Below are 23,680 nucleotides of genomic sequence, written 5' to 3'. Positions count from 1 at the left end.
TTTGATGCCTGTTTACCAATTTATTCGCGTGCCCCCCACACCCTCTTTCCATCCCGGAAACATTTGCTTGAGATGTTATTTGAAGGGGGGATTTTTCATGTGAACGAAAACTGGATTAATGGTCTGTTGTGGACTCCCCGATTCATCTACATCATGGGTAGGTTAACAAAGGCCCACGGGCTGGATCCGGCCCAATCGCCTTCTAAATCCGGCCCGTGGATGGTCCGGGAATCAGCATGTTTTTACATGAGTGGAATGTGTGCTTTTATTTAAAATGCATCTCTAGGTTATTTGCGGGGCATAGGAATTCATTCATATATTTTTTTCAAAATATAGTTTGGCCCCCCACAAGGTCAGAGGGACAGTGGACCGGCCCCCTGCTGAAAAAGTTTGCTGACCCCTGATCTACATGCATGTGTGCATGCACACACATATCAGGTCAAACACAACTACATTCAAACTACTATTGGACACACACAATACACTTTCAAGCACCCTGTGATCTTTTTTATGTCTACGTCCTGCAATGTTCTGGACATGCCAGATTCAGCACAGCATGCATCCACTGTAACCATTTTATATCCCTGCTTTTATTTTTCAAGAGATTTTTAAATACAGATGTGAGGAACAGAAGTTACAGGCAGGTCCCTCCCATCTTAAGTAGCAGCTCGTCGCCCAGCGCGAGTGCTAGTGGGGAGGGAGATATCTCCAGCGGAGACTCAGGAAGTGGTGACCGAGGCTCAGGCAAGGTAGCGGAGCCCATGCCCAGTGTGGGAAGGGAAGTGGGAGGCAAGGGAAGAAGGCCAATCCCGCCGACCCCGGAATTGCGCAGGAAACGACGGGGGCGGAGATTCAGTATCCCGAGACTACTTTGCTGTCACAGACGCGGTAGCGGCTACTCTAGAGTAACGACTCCTCAAAGCGTTGTCTTTTCATCCTTTTATTTAGTGCTGATTATTTACAGTGCAGAACAGTACTATGTACATGTTGTCAGTTAGGGGTCAGAACCTCCGAATGGAGATTCACGCGTTTTCTTCCAGCAAAGTAGTCTAGGGATACTGAATCTCCGCCCCCGTCGTTTCCTGCGCAATTCCGGGGTCGGCGGGATTGGCCTTCTTCCCTTGCCTCCCACTTCCCTTCCCACACTGGGCATGGGCTCCGCTACCTTGCCTGAGCCTCGGTCACCACTTCCTGAGTCTCCGCTGGAGATATCTCCCTCCCCACTAGCACTCGCGCTGGGCGACGAGCTGCTACTTAAGATGGGAGGGACCTGCCTGTAACTTCTGTCCCTCACAACAGCTGTAGGATTTTTCTGGCTTAAAAAAAAAACAACCGAAAAGAGATGTCCAGCGCTACAACAACATGCTGCTCTAATCCCATACTGCTGCACAACACGAATTCCATAGCGTTACGATATTATACACCTCTCTTTAACTAGAAAAGCATTTGAGCAATAACTGAAAGATTGACTTTAAAAAACAAAAATGGGGGCATAAAATGCTGCCCACCACAAGGGTTATAATGAATGGGTGTTAAGTAGAGATAAATTCCCTTCCTGATCTGTTCCTGCCCATGTCGAAACCCCACTATTTTAAAAAAGATTGACAAGTAGTGCTAAAGGCATCTACATTGTGAAAACGGTGCTATTCTTCCATTCTCTTTTTAAAAGACTGCTTTTTGCAGCATGAGAAGAGACAGAAGATCCACAAGTGAAATAAATAATAACAATTAATCATCATCATTAATTTGTATTTATGTACAACCTTTCTGCCTAAGGCATCCAAGTCAATTTACAATTTTTAGGGACTAAAACAAATGAGATAACATTTAAAGTTGGCTGTGGGGAGGGAACAGTCCTGCTAGAGCAGGCCCTATTGTGTCTGCTTCCTGCACATCCTTCCTCCTCCTCGTAGTATCCCAATGGATACCATCTGCCCAGGAGAGGCAGGAGCAGTCTGGCTGGAGGAGGCCTGATGTTCTGTGTGCCTCCTTCCCTCGGCCTCTTATTTCTCCTCACAGGGCAGATGTTGAATGACAAGGATTGGGTGACAGTGTTGCGTGAAAACCCCATTAAACACAAGTGAACCAAACCTGCTGATTCAACACTGAACATCCAAGTGGAAGCACTCCTCCCCGACCTGCCCTCGCCCCCAATTTCACTGGAGAAAGTTGCCTGGATTTTTGCGTGTAGGAAAATGTTTCAGTGCAAATCCCACCCACCCTCACCGGAATAATGTTGTCTCATTCTACTCAGGCCCTCACTCCTTATCTGATTCTTCCGCGATGCCTCTGTTATAAGATGGCGGCTGAAATTATTCCTGTGCCTTCGGCCCTGGCTCAGCCTGTCTTCCAAAAACGTAGGAAACCACACCCAAATTTCTGGGGTGTGCGATGGGGAAAGATTCTGAAAGCTGGCAAGTTCCCAATCCACAAATTATGACAACCCTAAGCTGTAATGTGCCGTCTCCATCTGCTGGCAGAAAGGAAGTAGGCCGAAACATCTGGACCAGCAACACCAGTTAAGAAAGAGGAATATTAGTTGCGCTAGGAAGCACATGCAGAACATCAGAGCAACCCTGATGGATCAAGGCAAAAATCCATTTAGCCCAGAGCCCAGTTTCCTACAGTGGCCAACCAATTGCCACCAGGAAGCCCGCACAGGTTTGAAGCAAAAGTTGCCTTTTGCTTCAAAAGACATAGTGTATCTGAATCCGGACGTCACAGCTAGCTATCACTGTCTCCTAAAGCTATATAAGCTTGTGGGCATCAACAGGTCTTCTCAGAGCAAATTCCATCAATTAATTGGGGCTGGCAGAAGTTTTGGGCTTCATCCCTGAACTCTCTGTGCCCTGAAACGGGGCTGGTTAACCTGTGTGTGTGTGTCTGTCTCCAAACTGGGTGGGAGCAGGGGTGTTTAACTGTCTCGCCAGAGGGGCACATGCTCTGGTTATCTCCCGCTTGGACTATTGCAATGCGCTCTACGTGGGGCTACCTTTGAAGATGACCCAGAAACTACAATTAATCCACAATGCGGCAGCTAGACTGGTGACTGGGAGCAGCCACTGGGGCCATATACAATGGTACCTCGGGTTACGAACTTAATTCGTTCTAGAGGTCTGTTCTTAACCCGAAACCATTCTTAACCTGAGGCGCGCTTTTGCTTCTCAGCGCGGGCCGCCGGCGAGCGATTTCCGTTCTCATCCTGGGGCAAATTTCTCAACCCGAGGTACTACTTCCAGGTTAGCAGAGTTTGTAACCCAAAGCGTTTGTAACCTGAGGTACCACTGTATAGCACCAGACCTAAAGGCTCTACACTGGTTCCTAGTGTGTTTCCAAGCACAATTCAAAGTGTTGGAGCTGGCCTTTAAAGCCCTAAACAGCCTTTGCTCCTGAAGAAGCATCTCCACCACTGTCATTCAGCCTGGACACTGAGGTCCAGTTCCGAGGGCCTTCTGGCAGCTATCTGCAAGAAGCGAAGTTGTAGGGAACCAGGCGGCGGCAGAGGGGGCTTCTCAGCAGTGACGTCTTCCCATCAGATGTCAAGGAGGTAAAAAGCAACTTTTAGAAGACATCTGAAGGCAGCCCTGTATTGGGAAGTTTTTAATGTTCAATGTTTTATTACCGTATTGGCCCAAATATAAGCCGCACCCGAATATAAGCCACAGCTTTAAAATTCAAGGGGGGGGGAGACAATATCCGAATATATGCCGCTCACTTACAATTCTGCAGGCACTCACACCCATTCTGTGTTACCATATGTCTTTTTCAGCAGCGATATCGTAAAAGCCCATTTTTGTAAGATCACAAATTTAAGCTGCACTTTAACTTTTCACGGTCAGAATTTGGGGGGAAAGTGAGGCTTATATTCAGGCCAATACGGAATGTTCTTATATGCGTTGGAAGCTGCCCGCGTGGTTGGGGCAGCCCAGCCAGGTGGGCAGGGTAAGAATGATGATGATGATGATAAATAATAAGTGGCCAGAAGCAACAGCGTCTTAAAAAGCGACACACACAAACATTTAAAATGCCACCTTTTGTGAGGGCAGCAGTAGCTTTCCTGTCCTGTTCTCCCCATGGCACTTTCTATTAAAGCAGAAGGGTTGGGACTCCTCCACTAGCTGCCACCGTGTCTTCCTAGGTGCCAATTAAAACACAGGAGGGGATCGGGGGTTCATGTAGGGAGAAGAAGCCTCTGCCGTCATCAACGGAAGTGACATTAAAACATTACAGAAAGGTCCTGCCAGTGTCACTCTGCTAAGATAATTAGATATCAGCAAATAGGCAGTGACTTCAAGCTTGCTGAGATTGGCAGCCCTACTGAGATTTCCAGCCAATCTCAGCTGATCCCAGCAGAAAGTGAAGCCTGAAGTTGGTGCCGATCAAGCTTTAAAGCCTGGATAAGCTCACTAAAAAAATAAATAGAAAAATTCCTTCCAGTAGCACCTTAGAGACTAACTAAGTTTGTCATTGTCAATGCTATATTGTTTTAATATTCGATTGGAAGCCGCCCAGAGTGGTTGGGGAGACTCAGCCAGATGGGCGGGGTACAAATAAATTATCATTATCATTATTATTATTGTTATTGGTATGAGCTTTCATGCACACTTCTTCAGATATGCATTTCAATTTCTTAACAAGCCAATCTTACATGTAAGCAAACATAAACGCTGTAGAAAGTTGTCTTTTAGCCCAAGCAACCCGGGTTCAAAAACAGTCTTGGCAAAAAATGAGGAGCTTGGTGTTGGAACTTTCCACACAATTCAACAGATTTGGACTTGTAAATCTGCATGTGTAGCTCTAGTATTACACTGCATAGTATTAGTTTCATCATGAATGAATAAATAAATAAATAATAAAATGTGGACATCTATTTCACAGCAAGAAATATAAACCAACCTGGGAAATGAACACACAGTTTTTACCCATCTATGGTGCTTAAGTTTGGACTTGTAGATTGCAAATCAAACTTACATTAAAATGTTGCCTGTATGGAGTAAGGTTGAGCAAAATTCTCCCTTCTCTTCACAGAAACAACTGGGGTGACCCAGTGCACTTGTGGAAGCCACTACAAGAACTCTCACTGGTACAATGGGGCATTGCCCCTTCTCCTCTCCACCCCACACTTACCCCCCCCCCAAGCCGCTCTGGAGGGACATGAGAACCCCAGAACAGGACTAGGAGAGAGCAGAAGGAAGATAATTCCATCTGGCAAGCAGAAATGCTTGTGCTGAGAGAACTAGCATGATGCTGAATTCTACCCCTAATGTTTATACTGATGTTGCTAAATCTGAAGTGCATGTATGGTCAGGGGCATAGCGTGGGGATGTGTGTGTGCTGGGGGGGGTCACACAATTTTTGAGGGGGCGTGAAACAGGTGCCCCCACGCAAGCGACCCCAGAGCAGCCTGGCCCAGTGCTCCTCTCCATCTGTCAAGGGCCATGTCGGCCGGCTGGGCTCCCCCTGTGCAGGTGGGCAGGTGGCTTAGGACAGCCCCGCTTTGCTCTGGTGGGGATGGCGTCACTCTGGTGGCATCGGATGGGCTGATACCCTCCCTGCCCAGCACCCGCACCCACCCACCCTGGGCACCAGCAACTGATGCTACACCGCTGTGTACAGTGGCTGTGGTGGTAAAGCACCCTTCCCCTGATGACAGTCTCTATAATTTGGATCCCAGCCTTCCTTCGTAATTGCATGTACAAAGCAGTATTTCAAAAACTCCAGACAGCATAAATCCCCCAAACCCCAAGCTATTTACATTCACTGAACGGGAGTTCCCCATCTCCCATCCCCCTGCTGCTGGTGGCTGGGTGGGTGGGTTGGTTGGGGGACTCTTGAGAATGGTGTGGAATATGCTGCAGGAAGCTGCTGATGGAGGGGAAAGTTGGTGAGAATCACTTTACGCAAAGAGAGGAGCAACTTGGGATTCAAGCCTATTTATTCCTTAGGAAGACTTGCATCTATGGTCATTATAAGAAATACAGTTGCACCTTGGAAGTCTAACGGAATCCGTTCTGGAAGTCTATTCGACTTCCAAAACATTTGGAAACCAAATCGCGGCTTCTGATTGGCTGCAGGAAGCTCCTGCAGCCAATCAGAAGCCACGGAAGCCCTGTGGGACATTCGGGTTCCAAAAGAACATTCACAAACTAGAACAATCACTTCCGGGTTTGCGGCATTCAGGAGCCAAAACGCCCGAGTTCCAGGTCATTCGGGATCCAAGGGAAGACTGTATTCAAAAGTAGCCACAACAAATGCTCTTAAAATGCACAACCTTGGAATTAAATAGTGATTATATCCAGGAACTTTTGAAGCCTGTGATCTTGTCCGGATTTCCTGTTCCCACCCTCCCTCAAATGGGTATACACAATTCCATTTTAGACTATGTTTACGATTCCCCCCCCAAAAAAAACCCCAGTTGTTATCATTTCTGCTGTCAATCATACAGTATTTCATCCAGTACCTCTTTGTAAGAAGACATAATCCTTTCAATGGCATCTGCTCCAGAGGCCAATAAATTTCTTGAAGTGGTGAAGGTTTCCGTCCTCTCGCTGACCATCCCTTGTTTTTGACCGTCTTCTAGTTCTAAAAGAAAGAAAGAAAGAAAGAAAGAAAGCTAGCTTAATTAGAGCAAACCTACTCGAAGCATATTTTAACTCCATTAAAGATAAACTTCTCTATAAGGAAAAGAGATGTGGGCAAAATTTGTGAAGTTAAAGCAGAATCAGTCAAATGTAGTTGCCAAATCTTGACTCAAAGAATGGTCCTGTCACAGCAGCAGCAATGTGTCAAGGAGACCTTGACAAATATTCCTTCTCCTGCCAGCACACTGAAGGAAAGGAAACTGCAGCATCTGCCTAAAGTCTCCCCACTATACAGTCATCAAAAATACAAGAGCATTTGACTGATTCCGGACAAGAGCATTTGAGTGATTCCGGTTTTGGAAGAACAGTTTTGGAGAGACTGCAGCAACTCGATTTCATATTTGCATCTCAGCATAATTCAAAGCACTGGTAGCTACATTTAAAACCCTACAATCAGGTGGCAAATGCGTAGCCCGGAAGTCTGATATGGCCCCTGAAAACCCCTGGTAGTTTGGTGGCGGCAGCTGCAAAAACAAATGCAATCCTACCGATCTGATTTGGGTCACATGGTGAAGTACCTGGCATAGATTTCTGCTGCAGTTGGCAGGGGGAGAGGATGTGGGGGAAATTGTGTTCGGTCAAAATTGTGCTACGATTTCCATCTAGGGCCAAGGATCCATATTCCACAGTCCAATCATGGTGTCTGTGTGCTCTGGTATACATACATGTGTGCGAGTGTGTGTGAGGGCACTTTTTTACTACACACATTTTGGGGGACATTGGTATGTAGCCCTTGGAGGAGTGCTCAGAGGACCATGTAGATATCAGGTCATAAAGGTTTGACCCAAAGGCCTTTGATCCAAAATACCCAAAGGAATATATTCTGCTATATCAATTTACCTGCTCCCTCCACTCCTCTTAGTGTGGAGCATAACTGATTGTGGCAAGAGATAGGGCTTTTGAGGTGCACCAAAAACCATGCAGGGATAAAAAAAAAAGCCACTCTCTAGTTGTCATGTGCTGGTTGGTGAAGACGCAATTGGCCTCCACCGTCACTTACAGACTCATTGTTAAAACCGTGTTATGGAAGGCAATCTTACTCGGCTACGAGTGATCACCAAAGAAGAAGAAAAAGAGAAGAAGGTGAAGACTTTTATAAAGTTTGGCAAGCTTTTTCTTTCCTAAACACCTAATATTTTATTTTAAAGGTGTGATTCATGTGTCTGCTTCTGTTGTATTTTCACTGAACTTTAATTGAATTACAATATAAAACTGAAATTCCAGGAAGGGATTCACGATTTTGGGGATTTCAAAAACACATGTGTTGTTTTTAAAGGACAGTACAGTTTTAAATTGTTGCAAGTCACCCTGAGTACTGCCATAGGGACCAGAAGGGTGGGACATAATTTTTTATATAAAAATAAATACAAATAGTATAACATGGGCAAACAAAGGAAAACAATTGCCTTCGGCTTTGCCATTACCCAGCGGTTTGATTCCCGTCTTAAAAATATTTCACTCGTTTGTTTGTTCATTCTGTCTCCATTTTCATCATACAAAATGATCCCAGAAGGGAATACAATCAATTATCATTAAAATAAAACATAATCCATAGCCCAATTGACTGAAGGCAAATTCTATTATGTGTGTGTAAAAAACAAACACACCTGTCATCAAAGTAGAATTTAGGAAGATTTAAACCACAGAGCCTAGGGCTTGCCGATCAGAAGGTCGGTGGTTCAAATCCCCGCGGCGGGGTGAGCTCCCATTGCTCGGTCCCAGCTCCTGCCAACCTAGCAGTTCGAAAGCACGTCAAAGTGCAAGTAGATAAATAGGGACCGCTACAGCGGGAAGAAAAACAGCGTTTCCGTGTGCTGCTCTGCTTCGCCAGAAGCAGCTTAGTCATGCTGGCCACATGACCCGGAAGCTGTACGCCGGCTCCTTCAGCCAATAACGCAAGATGAGCACCACAACACCATGTCAGTCACAACTTGACATAATGGTCAGGGGTCCCTTTACCTTTACCTTTAAGTCATATTGTTCATCGCTGGAAGGTTCCAAATTATCTTTAAAAGGCAGCCATATACAGAGCATCACCTCCCTTGGAGAAGCAGATGGAAACAACATTTTCACTCGCAGAGTGATGACACTTCAGCCAAAGCCTTGTTACAGTGGAACCTTGGTTCTCGAACACACTCCATTCCAGGAGTCCATTTGACTCCCAAAACCATTCTAAAACCAAGACACGGCTTCCGATTGGCTGCAGGAGCTCCCTGCACTCAAGCAAAGGCCGCATTGGCTGTTCGGCTTCCGGAAAACATTCAAAAACCGGAACACTTACTTCTGGGTTTTCAGCGTTCCAGAGTCAAAACATACGAGTAGCAAGGCGTTTGAGAACCAAGGTACGACTGTACTTCCTTCAATTTTTGATGCAGATGTTAAAATGCAGGGGGCACACAATGGAATCTTGTGGCGCACCATGGGTCAATGGCCAACCCAGCAAAATGTTCCAGAAAGATACCATGGTTGATGATATGGAAAGTTACATAGAGGTTCTGGAGAACCAATCCAACTGAACTTCCTCATTCAGCCCTCAGTGTAAGTCAGGCATCCCCAAACTGCGGCCCTCCAGATGTTTTGGCCCACAACTCCCATGATCCCTAGCTAAGAGGACCAGTGGTCAGGAATTATGGGAATTGTAGTCCAAAACATCTGGAGGGCTGAAGTTTGGTGATGCGTGGTATAAGTCATCCAAGAAGACAACCATGACTGTATCTAGCCCATAGCCAGGCCTGAAATTGGGAGAGTAAGCTCCACTGAGCTCAGGGGCGGATTAGAGTCACATAGGATTTGTACTGTAAATCCTGAATAATTTCATCACCTCTACCATTAATTACTGATCATTACTAGAACTCTTAACAATTTGTTTCATTAGGGAAGTTTTTAATGACCGATGTACAGTATTTTTTATCGTTTGTTGGAAGCCGCCCAGAGTGGCTGGCGAAACTCAGCCAGATGGGTGGAGTATAAATAATAAATTATTATTATTATATTATTATTATTATCATTTATATTACCACATTTTTTCCACAGAATTCAAGGTGGTGTTTCCAGGCACTGGCAAAGAACTAATTACTTTCAGCAAAGTCCCTGTGTTATGTCCCTTCAGAGCATGTGCCGAGAGAACAAATTCCTCTCAAGGCTTGACTTTCATTTGCTTGTTTTTACTCAGCCCTGAGTGCTCCCTGGAAGGACAGATCGTGAAGCTGAGGCTCCAATACTTTGGCCACCTCATGAGAAGAGAAGAATCCTTGGAAAAGACCCTGATGTTGGGAAAGATGGAGGGCACAAGGAGAAGGGGACGACAGAGGACAAGATGGTTGGACAGTGTTCTCGAAGCTACGAACATGAGTTTGACCAAACTACGGGAGGCAGTGCAAGACAGGAGTGCCTGGCGTGCTATGGTCCATGGGGTCACGAAGAGTCGGACACGACTAAACGACTAAACAACAACAACACTAGAGCAGCTATTAAATATGTTCTTGTTATTTTTAAAAACAAGCCCCACCCCCCAATTTCAGAATATTACAATAATGCATAGTTGAATAAAGAAACGTACTTTGTGGGGAATCATTTTATGTTTGTCACTACTAGGGCATTATGTTTGTGTTGTGAGGGGGGGGCTTAACTTTTTTTTAAAACGCAAACTGATATGGAAATGTGGAGAAGTCTGGAAAAATGACAAAAGGGAGTGAAACTGAAATTCAGAGATTTATGCATCCCAAATTAAGCCTCTTTTGAGGCGTGGGGTGGGGAGGAAAGAGAGAGAATAATTTCCTGGAGTATCCTGACATGCCAGGCTGCCCATTCAATGGTTTGTTTCAGACTCCATTTGCATATACCCACTGCTACAGAGGGATAGGTGATAACTAAATGCTGAGTACAATATAATAAATAGTGTTTCTACAAGTCAGTTTAATGTATTGATTACACGGTATGAACTACTAATCTCATTTTCTCTTTCTTTCTGAGACTGCTTGCAAGAGCAGAAAAGGTCTTGCATGATGTGCTAAAATAGTTATCAGAAACAATTAAGAAAAGAACAAAAATTGCATGCGAGTCATAGCAATAGCTGGACCCACCTTTATTTAAAAGGCAACAAATCAGTAGTTGTTTCATTTAGTATTATTGTACGTTTACTGCCAAGAAGACGTGCTGGGGGATTTTCTGCCTCAGGCACCAAGGTAATTTGACCTACCTTGGGCACTAAGCACCTTGACTTGAGCCTGGGGGCACCATTTACTATTTTGCCCAAGGCAACAAAAGGTTTTTGGGTAGGCCAGCTGTTTCTATAACTTAGTTTTTCCTAGAGTTGCTCAAGCTAGCCACACAGGGCTGGGCAGACACAGGGTTGCTGCAGCTAAGAATCTGTAGACATCTTTCTGGCCAATTCCTCCAGATAATCCCACTGAGACGAAACTGCCACACAAAACATTTCACGTTCAATAAAATTTTATTACCGCCATCTGCAAATCCCGTTGCAGTGATGATAGGTACAGCCACCATAATCAAACCGCTGCTGCTCCAGACGTACTTCATCAGAAACTGCTCCAGCATGATGTACCACAAGCGTTTGGACAAAATGAGGTTCATTTGGTCTGCTAGAGCTTTGTAACTTTTCTGTAGCTGGTTCATTTCTACCTACAGTTTAAAAATTCAGATACAGTTCAGAGCATGGTACATGTGAATATGTGTGCACTTTAAACAGATAAGCCTAGACAAGTGAATATATATGTGTCCAGAGACAGACAGAAGCCAGCAATACCAGGTGACTAGAAAGAAGACTCATATTCTTACCTGGCTTTTACCGGTAGTACACCATAGTGAAATTAACACCGGTCCTGAAAGGCCTACATTGGCTCCCAGCACGTTTCCGAGCACAATTCAAAGTGTTGGTGCAGACCTTTAAAGCCCTAAACGGCCTGGGCCCAGTATACCTGAAGGAGCGTCTCCACCCCCGTCGTTCTGCCCAGATACCGAGGTCCAGCTCCAAGGGCCTTCTGGTGGTTCCCTCACTGAGAGAAGTGAGATTACAGGACACCAGGCAGAATGCCTTCTCGGTGGTGGCAGCTACCCTGTGGAACGCTCTCCCATCAGATGTCAAGGAAATAAACAACTATCTGACTTTTAGAAGCCATCTGAAGGTAACCCTGTTTAGGGAAGTTTTTAATGTTTGATCATGTTTTTAATATTTTGTTGAGAGCTGCCCAGAGTGGCTGGGGAAACCCAGCCAGATGGATGGGGTATAAATTAATAATACTGTTAGGCAAAATCTCAGCTGGTATATGTAGTTTCGATCAACTCAACAACCCAAACAGGGTAGCTTGGACATATCTTCTGGGAAGTGAGATATGTAGAGGAGGCTGGTTCATTAAGGCAAGCAAAGCACTGTTTCACCAACCTCGGCCTGCCCTCATGCAATCCGCACCTGCGTGCCCAAATTATTACAACCAGTCCAGAGAGGTGGCACTTCTTGTCAGCTTCATCCACCTTAGCCTCAGAGTTGCTCTTGCAGAACTCAGCAGGGAGGAGGATGGAGACAAAACTAGAATTAATTGACTCTGGTTTTACTTACTGCCTTCTCTCCTACCACTCCCAATGGACAACAGCCACTAATGGAGATACGTTAATTCCCAGGCTTCATGTAAGATAATGATAATAAGCATGGCAAGAGAAGGTTACTCACTCATGTTTCCACTTTGTGTCCCATCTGGAACCACCCAGAAAAGCAACCTTTATACTAATATGGTCACATAGGTAGACCTGTTGGTTCAAGACACCTGATCCAGGTTGTTTCACAGATCAAGGTGTGCACACCCAACAGCAACCTTCAACCCACCCCAGTTCCATGAGGACTGTAACTATAGCCCAAACGCTGCCTACTCTGATGGGCAGGAGACTTCCAGGGTATTAGACAGAAGTACAACCCAGCCCTGTTTCCAGATCTATATATAAATGTGAGAGGGTTGAACGTGGGACACCATATATGTTCTACCACTAAGCTCCATCTCCTCAGTCGCATAAAATGGTGACTCATTACAACTCTACCCATTCTACAGCTTCTCCATCAAGTTCAGTGTAGATCTTTGATCCTATGGCATCCTTTCAAGCTGTAATGTTATGGAACAAGGTACACCCTCCGGCTCCTATGGGACACTGCTGCTTTGGAATAAGAGCTCATCCTTTAAACATCCTGCAACCCTCTTCATTTTGCTTCCTTAAGGAATCTCTACCAACATATACCAGCTGAACATCTGGCCAGTTAATGCTAGCATCAACTCAATCACTTACAGCATGGATTATGATAATACTTTTATAACGAGCACAGATATTTATGAATCAGAATTGCTGTTTGCAAATGAATGGTGATTTTAGCAAATGCCCATCTTAAAATCAAAACGAAACATTGTGTTGTTATTTTTAACTCCATCAGAATACAAACCAGGAGCCAAGGCAAGCATAAATAACTTAAAAGTAAATTACTGGTATATCTTAATGGCTTTGGTGCTGATTTTAGACTCAGAGAATTGAGTGCCTTTCTAGGAGCTTTGATTCAGTCAAACTTGATTATTAAAATTGCTTATGATAATCAAAATTAGTGGGATGTTTGTATGCTTCTGCCTGGAGCCGTAATCTTTGAAGTATGGCGAAACATCATTTGCTGAGTATCCTTGGGAATTCTCAACTCTGTTTTTGTGGGGAAATGCTCCATTTAAGTCTGCATAACTGATATGGGCTGAGGTACCTGGCAGATGAACGTGAAAATGAGCAGTCCGTTATTTTTCAGAGGATTAACCCTTCTATAGGTTCTGCTATGAGGGACCCAGGTGGCTTATTATTATTGGTTTATTATTATTAGGACTAAGCTTCTTGGTTTATTATTTTGTTCTAGGAGGTTTAGTTTGTTCCAGGTTTTCTAGTCTCGTTTACCCATGTACTATCTGAAACCAAAGGGGCGTTTGGGTTGCCAGATGTCCCCCCCCCCCCAGTTCTCCTACCCCACCAAGAGAAAGCAATGTTTTGGGGGAAGTTGGAGATACAGCTGGAATGAATCAGTCCTGCATTGTTCTTGCACCAGCTTTCAGTCTAGGTTAGTTCCTTGTTCGTCAGCACAGCCATGATGGTGATGGGAGGCTCTCCTTGTACTGCTCCGAGGAGGACAACTTCTTCTCCTTCCACCTGTGCTAAAGACCAATGTGACACCCTAGGAAGCTCTGGTGCAAGCAAGACCCAAGTCCAGGTTAGAGACATAAGAAGAACCTGTTTTTAAGGTGGAAAACTCTGTCCCCACATTAAAACAATTTTTTAAAATGTGCATTGAATATATTTGCCACCTTGGTTTTTTTAAAATACCCATTCATTTTATGTAACTTTAGTTGTTAAAGCACCCACAACACTTTGGCCTGAGCTATTTAAAGACTTTGCAGTGCTGCATCTCTGCTTAGCTACACAGATCAATGGACAAAGGTTGTATTGCTGTCCACATTGAAAGAGCAAAGTTTTCCCCAGGCTGCCAAGTGAAAGTGCTGCATCGATCAGGGTGAGACAGAAGGGGGAGGGGAAATGATTTCTTGCAACCGGTACATTTGAAAGAATATGAAGAACAATCTATAAGAAATGAATGAAAACAAGGCCCATTTTATCTTTAGCCCTCACATGTGTTTTCTCAGGAGTCCCTCCAAGTTCAATGGCGCTTACTCACCAGTAAGAGTTTAGGGATTGCAGCCTTTGGCACTCTTACACGGGAGTAAGCCCTACTGAATACGATGGATTTACTTCTGAGCTAGTCATGCATTGGCCTGCACTAGTCATCCAAACAGCTGGGAGAGAAAATGGGGTTCACATGGGAGTGTGTAGACGAGTCCATGGCCTTTTTATTCTGTATTAATTAATCCCAAACCTCAGGTTCTGCAACCACTGTGGCTGCAACAGAAGGGAAATTCACCCTTTGTAGGAAGAAAAGAGTACTTAGCATGTACTAATGGGAGAGAGCTAATGATTGTTATGCTACTACTGCCAGCACTTGCTCTGGCCTTTTCCAGATAAAGGAGAAAAACAAGGCTCCTTTACCAAGCCTGCAGGAACCTATATAGTAAACAGGTCTGGGTGTCATAGGAATTCAACTCTCCCAGGGATGGGGGCAGGAGCAGCAGCAGGAGGGAGCAGCAGCAGGAGATTGCCAAGTACTGTACTACAGCTCAGAGGTCTCTCCTGTCTCCGATGTCACCCAGCTCCTGTGTCTCCTCCTCCTCTTACCTTATGGCCCCTGTAGAAGGCAATCTCCTCTACGTTGGCGATGATCCGAGAGTGGACGTAGCGCAGGTAGCCCTTGCGATGGGCCTCCTCGGCTACCAGCTTGCCAAATCTGGGCGAGCAGGCTTTGAGCACCTTGGCGGTGGCGTACACCACCAGCCCGGCCAGAAGCGTGGGCCCGATGGGGCTGGCCCCCCTGGACCTGGCCGTCTGGATGAGGGTGTACGAGGTGAGCACCACGTCCAGGATGGGCTTGGTCAGGTTGGAGTAGAGGTGCGCCACCGACTGCGAGAACATCGCTATGTCCTCGGTGAGCGACTGGTCCGGGTTAGCCAGCCGGCTGTCCATGTTGATCACCTTGTAGTAGGTCTGGTCGGCGAAGTAGGTCTCGTAGGCGTGATCCACCAGGCGGGTGCGGAAAGCCAGCGCCAGCTTGCCCTCCAGGTAGCGGATGGCGCTGTTGACGAACGTGGCCGGGATGGCGATGGCGAGCCACTTGATCAGCTTCCAGGCGAAGCTGCGCGGCCGCTTCTCCACGATGCTCTTGACGATCTTGCCGTCCAGGCCGGCCACGTAGATGGAGAGGAAGGTCCGCGACACCAGCGCCGCCGAGTGCAGGCACAGCCAGCCGCTCTCCGCGCTCACCGCCTTGGGGAAGAGGATCTTGCGCAGCGCAAGAAGCTGCCGGAAAAATTCCGCATTGGCCGCCGGAGACGCTCTGCCGGCGGGGAGACCCGGGCAAGGCAGCAGCTGCAGCTCCGCCACCTCCTTCGGAAGATCCCCGCCGTCAGCCCGGCTGCTGCTGCTGCTGGCGATCTGCCTCTGCTGCGGGTCCTTTTTGCAGCCAGCCTGCCGGAGCCGCCTGCGGACGAGCGGGCAGAGGATCTTCAGCCCGTACACCGCAGCCAGCAAGCACGCCGCCCTCTTCGCGGCGCTCGAGCGGCTCCATTTCTCGCGCCCGGGGGGCATTTTCCCGGGGAAGCTGCTTTGTGCCTCTCCTCCTGTCTGGCTTATTTATTATACCCACCCAGAGGGAGGGGCCGAAGGACGGCGGCAGCTCATCGAGGCCTGAGGCGACCCATCTTCACGTGGCCCACTCTCCCCCCACACCGCCGATCGCGTTAGCGACCTAGGCGGAATGACTCCGGATCCGCCGGCGGCCGAGGCTTTTCCCCTTCCACGAACGGCGAATCATTTCCCACCCCGCCGCAGCAAGCCACGCCCCCTCCACCCGCTCATTGGTCGCCGAGCCCTGGGAAATCCTCAGCCGGCGAGCGGCGTCGCTTTCCTTCTGGTCCTCCACAGCGCTCTAGGTTAAAAGTGGGATTCCGATTCCGAGCAGCGGAAATCCTTTCCGCTGCCGGGTTCGTCTAGTGTCGAGAGCATCTGCTGTCATCGCTCTCTCTCTCTCTCCCTCTCCCCAGTGGTGGCATGTGATGATCTCTGTGCGTTCGCTTTCGGGATCTGCTGCCCCACACATGCTCCTGTCCTGGGGAAGGTGTGGAACAGAGGGGTGGAAGGAGGGGTTCCGCCCATCACAGGCTTTCCGAGATCGATCTATAGCCTAGCCTGCAAAAACTTGCCCCTCTCTTCCCCCGTTGCTTCTGCCCAGTTGCAGCCTTCCCAAAAGGGTTGCATTGCGAGCCAAGGCAGTGGGAGCAGAGAAATTGTCCCTGCTCACAACCACGGCTTTAAAAAGGAGTGGTTCGCACATGCAAGTTCCTTGCATATTTGAATGAGCCTTGCAATCAGAGATGCAAAACTTGGAATCAACTTAAAAAAACAAACCGAAGTTATCCCTGGAATGGGGACTGGTCAGGTTACTTGAGAATTCCATTAAATAGGTTTGCTGCTTTGGAGATGAGGGGGACAGGGCCTTTGTACCATAATGATGCAATTGCATGTTGAGAAAAGTTTTGTTTTCTGCTTCTGCTAAAGGCACAGATGCTGCATCAGAAAAAAAGGTGGTGACCTCAAAAGGACAAAATAATGTTAGGGCTCTCTGACAGGGTGATAGATAGATAGATAAACTTTATTTCAGCCATAGGCCCATAATGTACTGCAACCAAGAATAAAACAGTATAAAACCGACATACATAAAAACAATCAGACAAATAAAAAACATAAAAGAATCAGAACAATCAGACAAAATTAGTCCCTCATACAAGGAATTTGTGTACAACATTTTTAAACGTTTCAAGTAGTTTTGTGGGGCTTTTAGCTATGGTTAAAACGTTAGTGCATTGCAGGCCTTCATTTTTCATTACTCAGATCAGAAGGTTACTCGAATGATGTATCTTGATGTCAGTAGTCATAAAGTAAGTTATGCTGTTTTTTGTAAGAGAGAACTGAAATCAAATATCTTGCTACAAGTAATGTTTTGGTCATATCATCATCTTGCAGCAGGTATGTTAATTGGGTCTCTAGCGGTTTGTCCGTGATTTCCATAATTAGAGGGTACAAGATTTTAGTCCGAGCGGGCGTATGCAGGGGGCAACAGAACAGTATGTGGTAGAGGGATTCTATTGTTCTGTTGTCACACGTGCATAAAACTGAGATTTGGCCTTTGGAAAACCTGTGCCCCAGGACATTGGATGGGAAAGCATTAAATCTTGCTTTGGTGAAGGCGAATCTGTGGGCTGCGACAGAAAGAAAAGACAAGTACGATGGAATCTGAGGTGTGGGCTGTATGCCTTGATTCAGCGGGGAACATGTTCCACCTCCCGTTATAATATTTTGATGGAAACCATAGTTATCTAGTTTTTGAATTATAGTTCTTTTGGCTGAGGGAAGATCTAATTTCAATAGGTCCGATGGGAACAATCCGTAGGACATAATTTTGGAGTGGATTTTTTTTGCCCAGGGACTAACAAAGTCGTCTCTCCAAAGACATTGAATGAGATGGTGATTGGGCAATCTATGCCACAAGGACAGCCAATAGCAGAAGATATGCTTCCATAAGGAGTTTTCTAACGAGGGAATTTTAAGTTCAAGGCGAATAGCTGCAATGCTCACGCACTGGGGCAATTTCAAAAGGCGTCTCAGAAATTGATTCTGAATTGTTTCTAGGGGCGCCAGATTTACTGATGCTCCCCATAACGGGGCAGCGTAAGCCATTGTCGCAACCACTTTAGCTTTAAATACCTTTAAGGCAGACGGTACATGTAAGGCCCCTTCCGAAAAGAAGAAACGCAGTAATGCGTTCGAAAGGGCTTTGGCCTTGTTTTGGAGGTAAGCAATATGCGCTTTCCAGCCCATGTTGTGTTGAAAGTGCACTCCCAGGTATTGAAATTTTTGAACTTGTTCGATAGGTTTCCCATCCAACATCCATTTGTACAACTTCCGACTTCTGGAAAAAATAAGCACTTTCGATTTAGATTGATTTATGGTAAGGAGGTTAGATTTGCAGTACAAAGCAAAAATCTTAAGTGCCCTCCTTAAACCGATTCTAGAGAACGAGAGTATCACAGCATCGTCAGCATACAGCAACAAGGGGCAGCGGTAATCCGCAAGGCGAGGAGCGTGGATAGCTAATTGTGATTCGGCTAGAGGTGTTCTCATGTCGCTTATAAATAGATTGAAAAGATAAGGGGCTAAAATGCACCCTTGTCGAACTCCTCTGTTGATGGGTACGGAGTTTATGAGGTCACCAGTAGGTGTTATTCTCACCCTGGCGGCCGTCCCATCGTGAAGTTGGGTTATTAGCCACAATAACCTTCTATCAATGCCCCAATGGGCCAATTTTCCCCATAATAATTTTCTGGGTATACTGTCGAATGCGGCCTTCAAATCTATGAAGGCAGCACAGAGTTGGCCCCGCTCAGAAGAAGAGTATTTCCGAGCTAAGTGGTATAAAATTACTGCATGGTCCGTGGTTGAACGGTGAGCTCTAAACCCAGCTTGTTCTGGGCCGATGAGATGGAGTTCCTCTGCCCATTGGGTCAGTCTAGTTAACAGAAAACGAGCGTATATTTTCCCGATAATCGACAGGAGACTGATGTTTCGATAGTTTCCCGGATCATCAGGGGGGCCTTTTTTGTGTATTGGGATGATGATGGCCTCCTTCCACGTTCTGGGCACGAGACCAGTAGCATTAATTGCATCAAAAGTTGCGGCAAGTATGTTTGCCCACCAGGCCGGATGTAGCTTTATGGCCTCCGCCGGGATCAGATCAGGCCCGGGGGCTTTGCCTATTTTTAGTTTCGAGATTAAATCAAGAATTTCATCAGGTTCAGTTTTGGGCCAAATGGGCAGATGTTCGAAAGAAACGTCAGAATGGCAGGTAGAGGTCTCTGTCTGCAAGAAATATTTCCTCAAAAATTGCTCCCAGATCGGGGCGGGGATAACTGACAGGGGACATTTCTTTGATCTTCTGTTTATCAGGCACCAAAATTCACGGGAGCTACGAGACCTGGAGGCTGCAGGGTGAAACGAGGCACTCCACTGACAGCAACACTTGGCTAGCAGAACCTTCCTCATGCGCTAAGTGCTGAACTGAAAACCAAAGTGCTAAGAAGACCACAGCACAATAATTATCATCTGGAAAAACCCTGTGTGGTTATTGCTGCCCTCATCCTGACATTGATTTAAATAACGTACATATACAAACATCTATTCTCGTTTGTGAGCTAGCAAGAATACAGTTTAAGGCTTGAGGTTTTCACTTTCTGCAAGCCCAACTTTTTTATGGCACTGTTTTGATGCTGACTTGTCTCATGAAGGCTGTGATCCTAACCACATTAATTGTGGCACTCTTTCCACTTTTTAGTATTTTAGGTTGCAACCCAATGGGCTGGATACATGGTGCCTGTGTCAATGAGCTCAAGCTGCAGTTCTCCTTTCCGTGGACTTTTTCTTTCTGCTGCTGGCTTGGCTGACTATGGAATTTGGCCCCTAAGTTACATACAAGGAAAACATCCAGTACACCACTTTAACATGCTTTAAACAATTTCTTAATTAAAATACTTGTAAGCACCAACACAACGATCCATTTTGCAACAAGAGGCTTGAAATGTCTTTTTCTTTTACAATGTGACTACAGCTCGGGTTGCAGACCCGATCCATTCTGGGGTGCCGTTCGCATCCCAAAAAGTACGCAACCCGAGCGGCGCTTTTGAGCATGCACAAAAGAGTGATAGAGCGCTTCTGCGCATGTCCAAAGCGCTCAGAACACTTAAGTGCATGCGTGCGCGGTGAAACCCGAAAGTAAACACTTCCGGGTGTGCCGTGTTTGTAACCTGGAAAAACACAACCTGCAGTGGACGCAACATGAGGAATGGCTGTAATAACCATATCTAGTTTTCTTCCTTTGAGGACCAACGCATACTGGGAAGCAGCTGAAATACTGCTAATGTTTCATGGCCTGGGTTCTGGTCAACGCTGTCCAGATTTTCTGCACGCCTATGACTGAGAGGCCATCACATATGCATGCCATCTTGCCAGGTTCACCCCAAAATATGGCACCAATATTATCTCCACATCCCTGTAATTAAGGGGCAGGTTTATACATTGCAGATACACACACACAAACACACAACAAATGTAGCCATCATTTCTCATAAACAATGTAGTGCATATGAGTGTGATTTGAAAGCTCATGCACCCCCTTTAAAAATGGCTTTTGGTTGGTAACTCTGATTTCTCTGTCTGTGTGGCCCCAAAGTGTCATATGAAATAAATGAAATTTATGCAGACAGGTTGTTAACAGTTTATGGAGGTCACTATGATCTAATTTCACTGTGAGACACATAAACATCCAGAAATATACGTATACACGTGTGTGTGTGTGTGTGTGTGTGTGTGTGTGTGTGTCTTTTAAAATACAGTTTGGTGATTTTAATTGTAACTGTTTTTTAAACAAATGATATGGTTCAGAATGGAACAGCCATTTAATGGGGAGGGCATGGATGGTTTTTGGAGGCAAAGCATGTGAACCAAATAATGTGGTGTTTGGAAGACTTCTGGAGCACTGCCATTACAGTAGCAAGAGGACGAGTTGGAGAACTAACTGAAAGCAGAGTTCTGTAATGAGTCAGGAAGCCCAGAGTTAATGTACTGTAACTGCAAACCAAAGTGAAGCCCGAGGGAACACAGTCTGCGCAGCAAGCTTCATTTATTCTGCTTTTTCATTTAACCATTTATATTCTACTTCTCTACCAACTTGAGGCAGCATGCAGTATTCTGAAATCATGTCAAATATCACCACCCATATATAATAAGAAGCTCACAGCACTCCAAAAATGATGCATTGCACGAAGCTGACCGTATCAGCAGGATATGCAACACCCGGCCAGATGGGCGGGGTATAAATAATAAATTATTATTATTATTATTATTATTATTATTATTATTATTATCTCTCAGCTTTCAATATTTTAAAATCATACAAACTGAATTAGCACCCATATATATAAATGCATAGCAGTATAATTCTAACACATTGCACAAAACATAGCACGTTAGCCAAGCATTAAATATATAGCATTCAATATATATTTACTGATCAACCAAAAGGATGGGTTTAATGGCCCTTTTTAAGGACTAGAACATTAATATACCTGATCAAGGCTGCAATGCTATACAAGCAACCTGGCAATGAGGTCATATTTAGATGCTTTCCCCCATGATCTGAACAACCTCTGATGCCAAGCAGATATGATCCCTGGCTCCTCCTCTCATTTTAGAAACTGAACACAAGAAAGGGGGTAATAAGGGAAACTTTCCAAATAGTGTTTGCCAGGCTTGAAGGGCAAAACTGGCTGTGTGGCTGGCATGCATCCAATCCCAAAGCTTGGAGGAAGAGAAATAAAATCTTAATACATAAAGCAAATAAATAGGCTATCCAGAATAAAAGAGAATGGAATCTCATGTATAGCTCCCCAAATAGCTTCCCAAATACGTTTCCATCCTTGCTGTGCTCGACCTTTTAAAAGCAAATCTGCTACAAGTGGCAGCCATAGTGTTTGTGCAGAAACCTGTTGTTCCTTTTACAGTGTTCAGCAAGGGCTTTGGGCTCATCTGCAGATTCAGTTTTAATTGAGGACCCAAGGGTAATGAGCTGGGTTGCTGACGAAAGGCACCTGTGAACGATATCACAGCAAAAAGCAATAGAGCTAACGAAGGCGCATGGGGAAAACAATGCTTTCAGTACCAAATATTCCACACCATATACACAAGATCACATCCTTGCCTGTATTCTGCTTTGGTCCAGAATTAACACCTTTCCGGTTTCACACCCAACAGGTTGTTAAAGGGCAACTAATCCAAATGTGGAATGTGCAACCCTCATTATGAACCACCTTTTCTCCCGACAAGCTGATTTTAAACCTGCCAACTTCAAAGCAGTTGTGACTTTGTGTGTGTGCTTAACTTTCTACAACCTTTGGGGAGACCCAGTCCCTGAGAACAAGAGAACATTATAGCCCTTGGCAGCCTTGAGAAAACAGAGGATCATAGCTCAAAAGACCACAGTAGGGTGACACCAGACGACTAAATTATTCCTCTACAAATATGATCTGTGGTAGAAAGTTAATTTCATGTCCTCCAACATTTATCTGATGAAAATAGGGACGTCAACAACAACAACAACAACAACAACAACAACAACAACAACAACAACAACAACAAGAAGTGCTATTTTTCTAGAAAAAGTGCCGGAACTCACCATGAACGCCTTCCTTGTTCGTTTATACAGTGGTACCTCTGGTTAAGAACTTAATTTGTTCCAGAGGTCCATTCTTAACCTGAAACTGTTCTTAACCTGAAGCACCACTTCAGCTAATGGGGGTCTCCCACTGCCGCTGTGCAATTTCTGTTCTCATCCTGAGGTAAAGTTCTTAACCTGAGGTCCTATTTCTGGGTTAGCGGAGTTTGTAACCTGAAGCTTTTATAACCTGAGGTACCACTGTAATGGCAATAGCACCCACCTGAGAGATGTCAGGACTGAGTTCCGGCGAGTTCTGGCTGAAAAAGCCCCGATGATGATGATGATGATGATGATGATAATAATAATAATAATAATAATGTTATTAATTATACCCAAGCCATCTGACAGGGTTGCCCCAGCCACTCTAGGCAGCTTCCTACATATATAAAAATATAATAAAACATTTTTTTAAAAAACTTCCCTTCAGATGTTTTCTAAAGTTACTTGTATCTCATATAACTGGAAGTGACCGACTCTGGGGTTGCGGCGCTCATCTCGCATTATTGGCCGAGGGAGCCGGCGTACAGCTTCCAGGTCATGTGGCCAGCATGACAAAGCCGCTTCTGGCAAACCAGAGCAGCACACGGAAACGACGTTTACCTTCCCGCTGTAGCGGTTCCTATTTATCTACTTGCATTTTGACATGCTTTCGAACTGCTAGGTTGGCGGGAGCTGGGACCGGGCAACGGGAACTCACCCCGTCGCAGGGATTCGAACCACCGACCTTCTGATCAGCAAGCCCTAGGCTATACAGCGGTACCTCGACTTCCAAATGCCTCGACTTCCGAAGGTTTCGACTTACGAAGTCGGCAAACCCGGAAGTATTTTCGCCATGCGCGCGTGGTCTGCGCCTGCGCAGAAGTGGCGCTCGCGCTTCGCACATGCGCAAAATGGACGCTTCGCACCTGAAGGTCTCGACTTACGAAGAGCGCCGCGAAACGGATCGCCTTTGTAAGTCAAGGTACCATTGTATTCGGCACAGAAAACAGCGACAATTTGTTGTTGGCAAAGGACAGCTGGACATATAAAGGGCCCTGTTACCTTCAGTAGCTTAGGGCCTCCTGAAACCTAAATCCGGCCC

General features: G+C 45.7%; 1 protein-coding gene across 1 annotated transcript in view; it reads right to left on the bottom strand.

The window, feature by feature from the left end:
• ABCD2 (ATP binding cassette subfamily D member 2) overlaps positions 1–17,000 on the bottom strand; it is a 40,336-nt gene extending 23,336 nt beyond the window's left edge. The window contains exons 1-3 of the mRNA XM_035126486.3: positions 14,898–17,000; positions 11,102–11,282; positions 6,461–6,582 (exon numbers count right to left, since the gene is read on the bottom strand). Coding sequence (XP_034982377.1) covers positions 6,461–6,582; positions 11,102–11,282; positions 14,898–15,863 — 1,269 coding nt within the window. The 5' untranslated portion in view covers positions 15,864–17,000. The remainder of the gene's footprint in view (positions 1–6,460; positions 6,583–11,101; positions 11,283–14,897) is intronic.
• Between the last annotated feature and the right edge of the window lie 6,680 nt (positions 17,001–23,680).

Source organism: Zootoca vivipara, chromosome 9 (assembly GCF_965207765.1).
Source record: "Zootoca vivipara chromosome 9, rZooViv2.hap1.1, whole genome shotgun sequence".
Lineage (NCBI taxonomy): Eukaryota > Metazoa > Chordata > Lepidosauria > Squamata > Lacertidae > Zootoca > Zootoca vivipara.
Note: the sequence above shows the minus strand (reverse complement) of the source record. Positions and strands in the feature narration are given on the sequence as shown.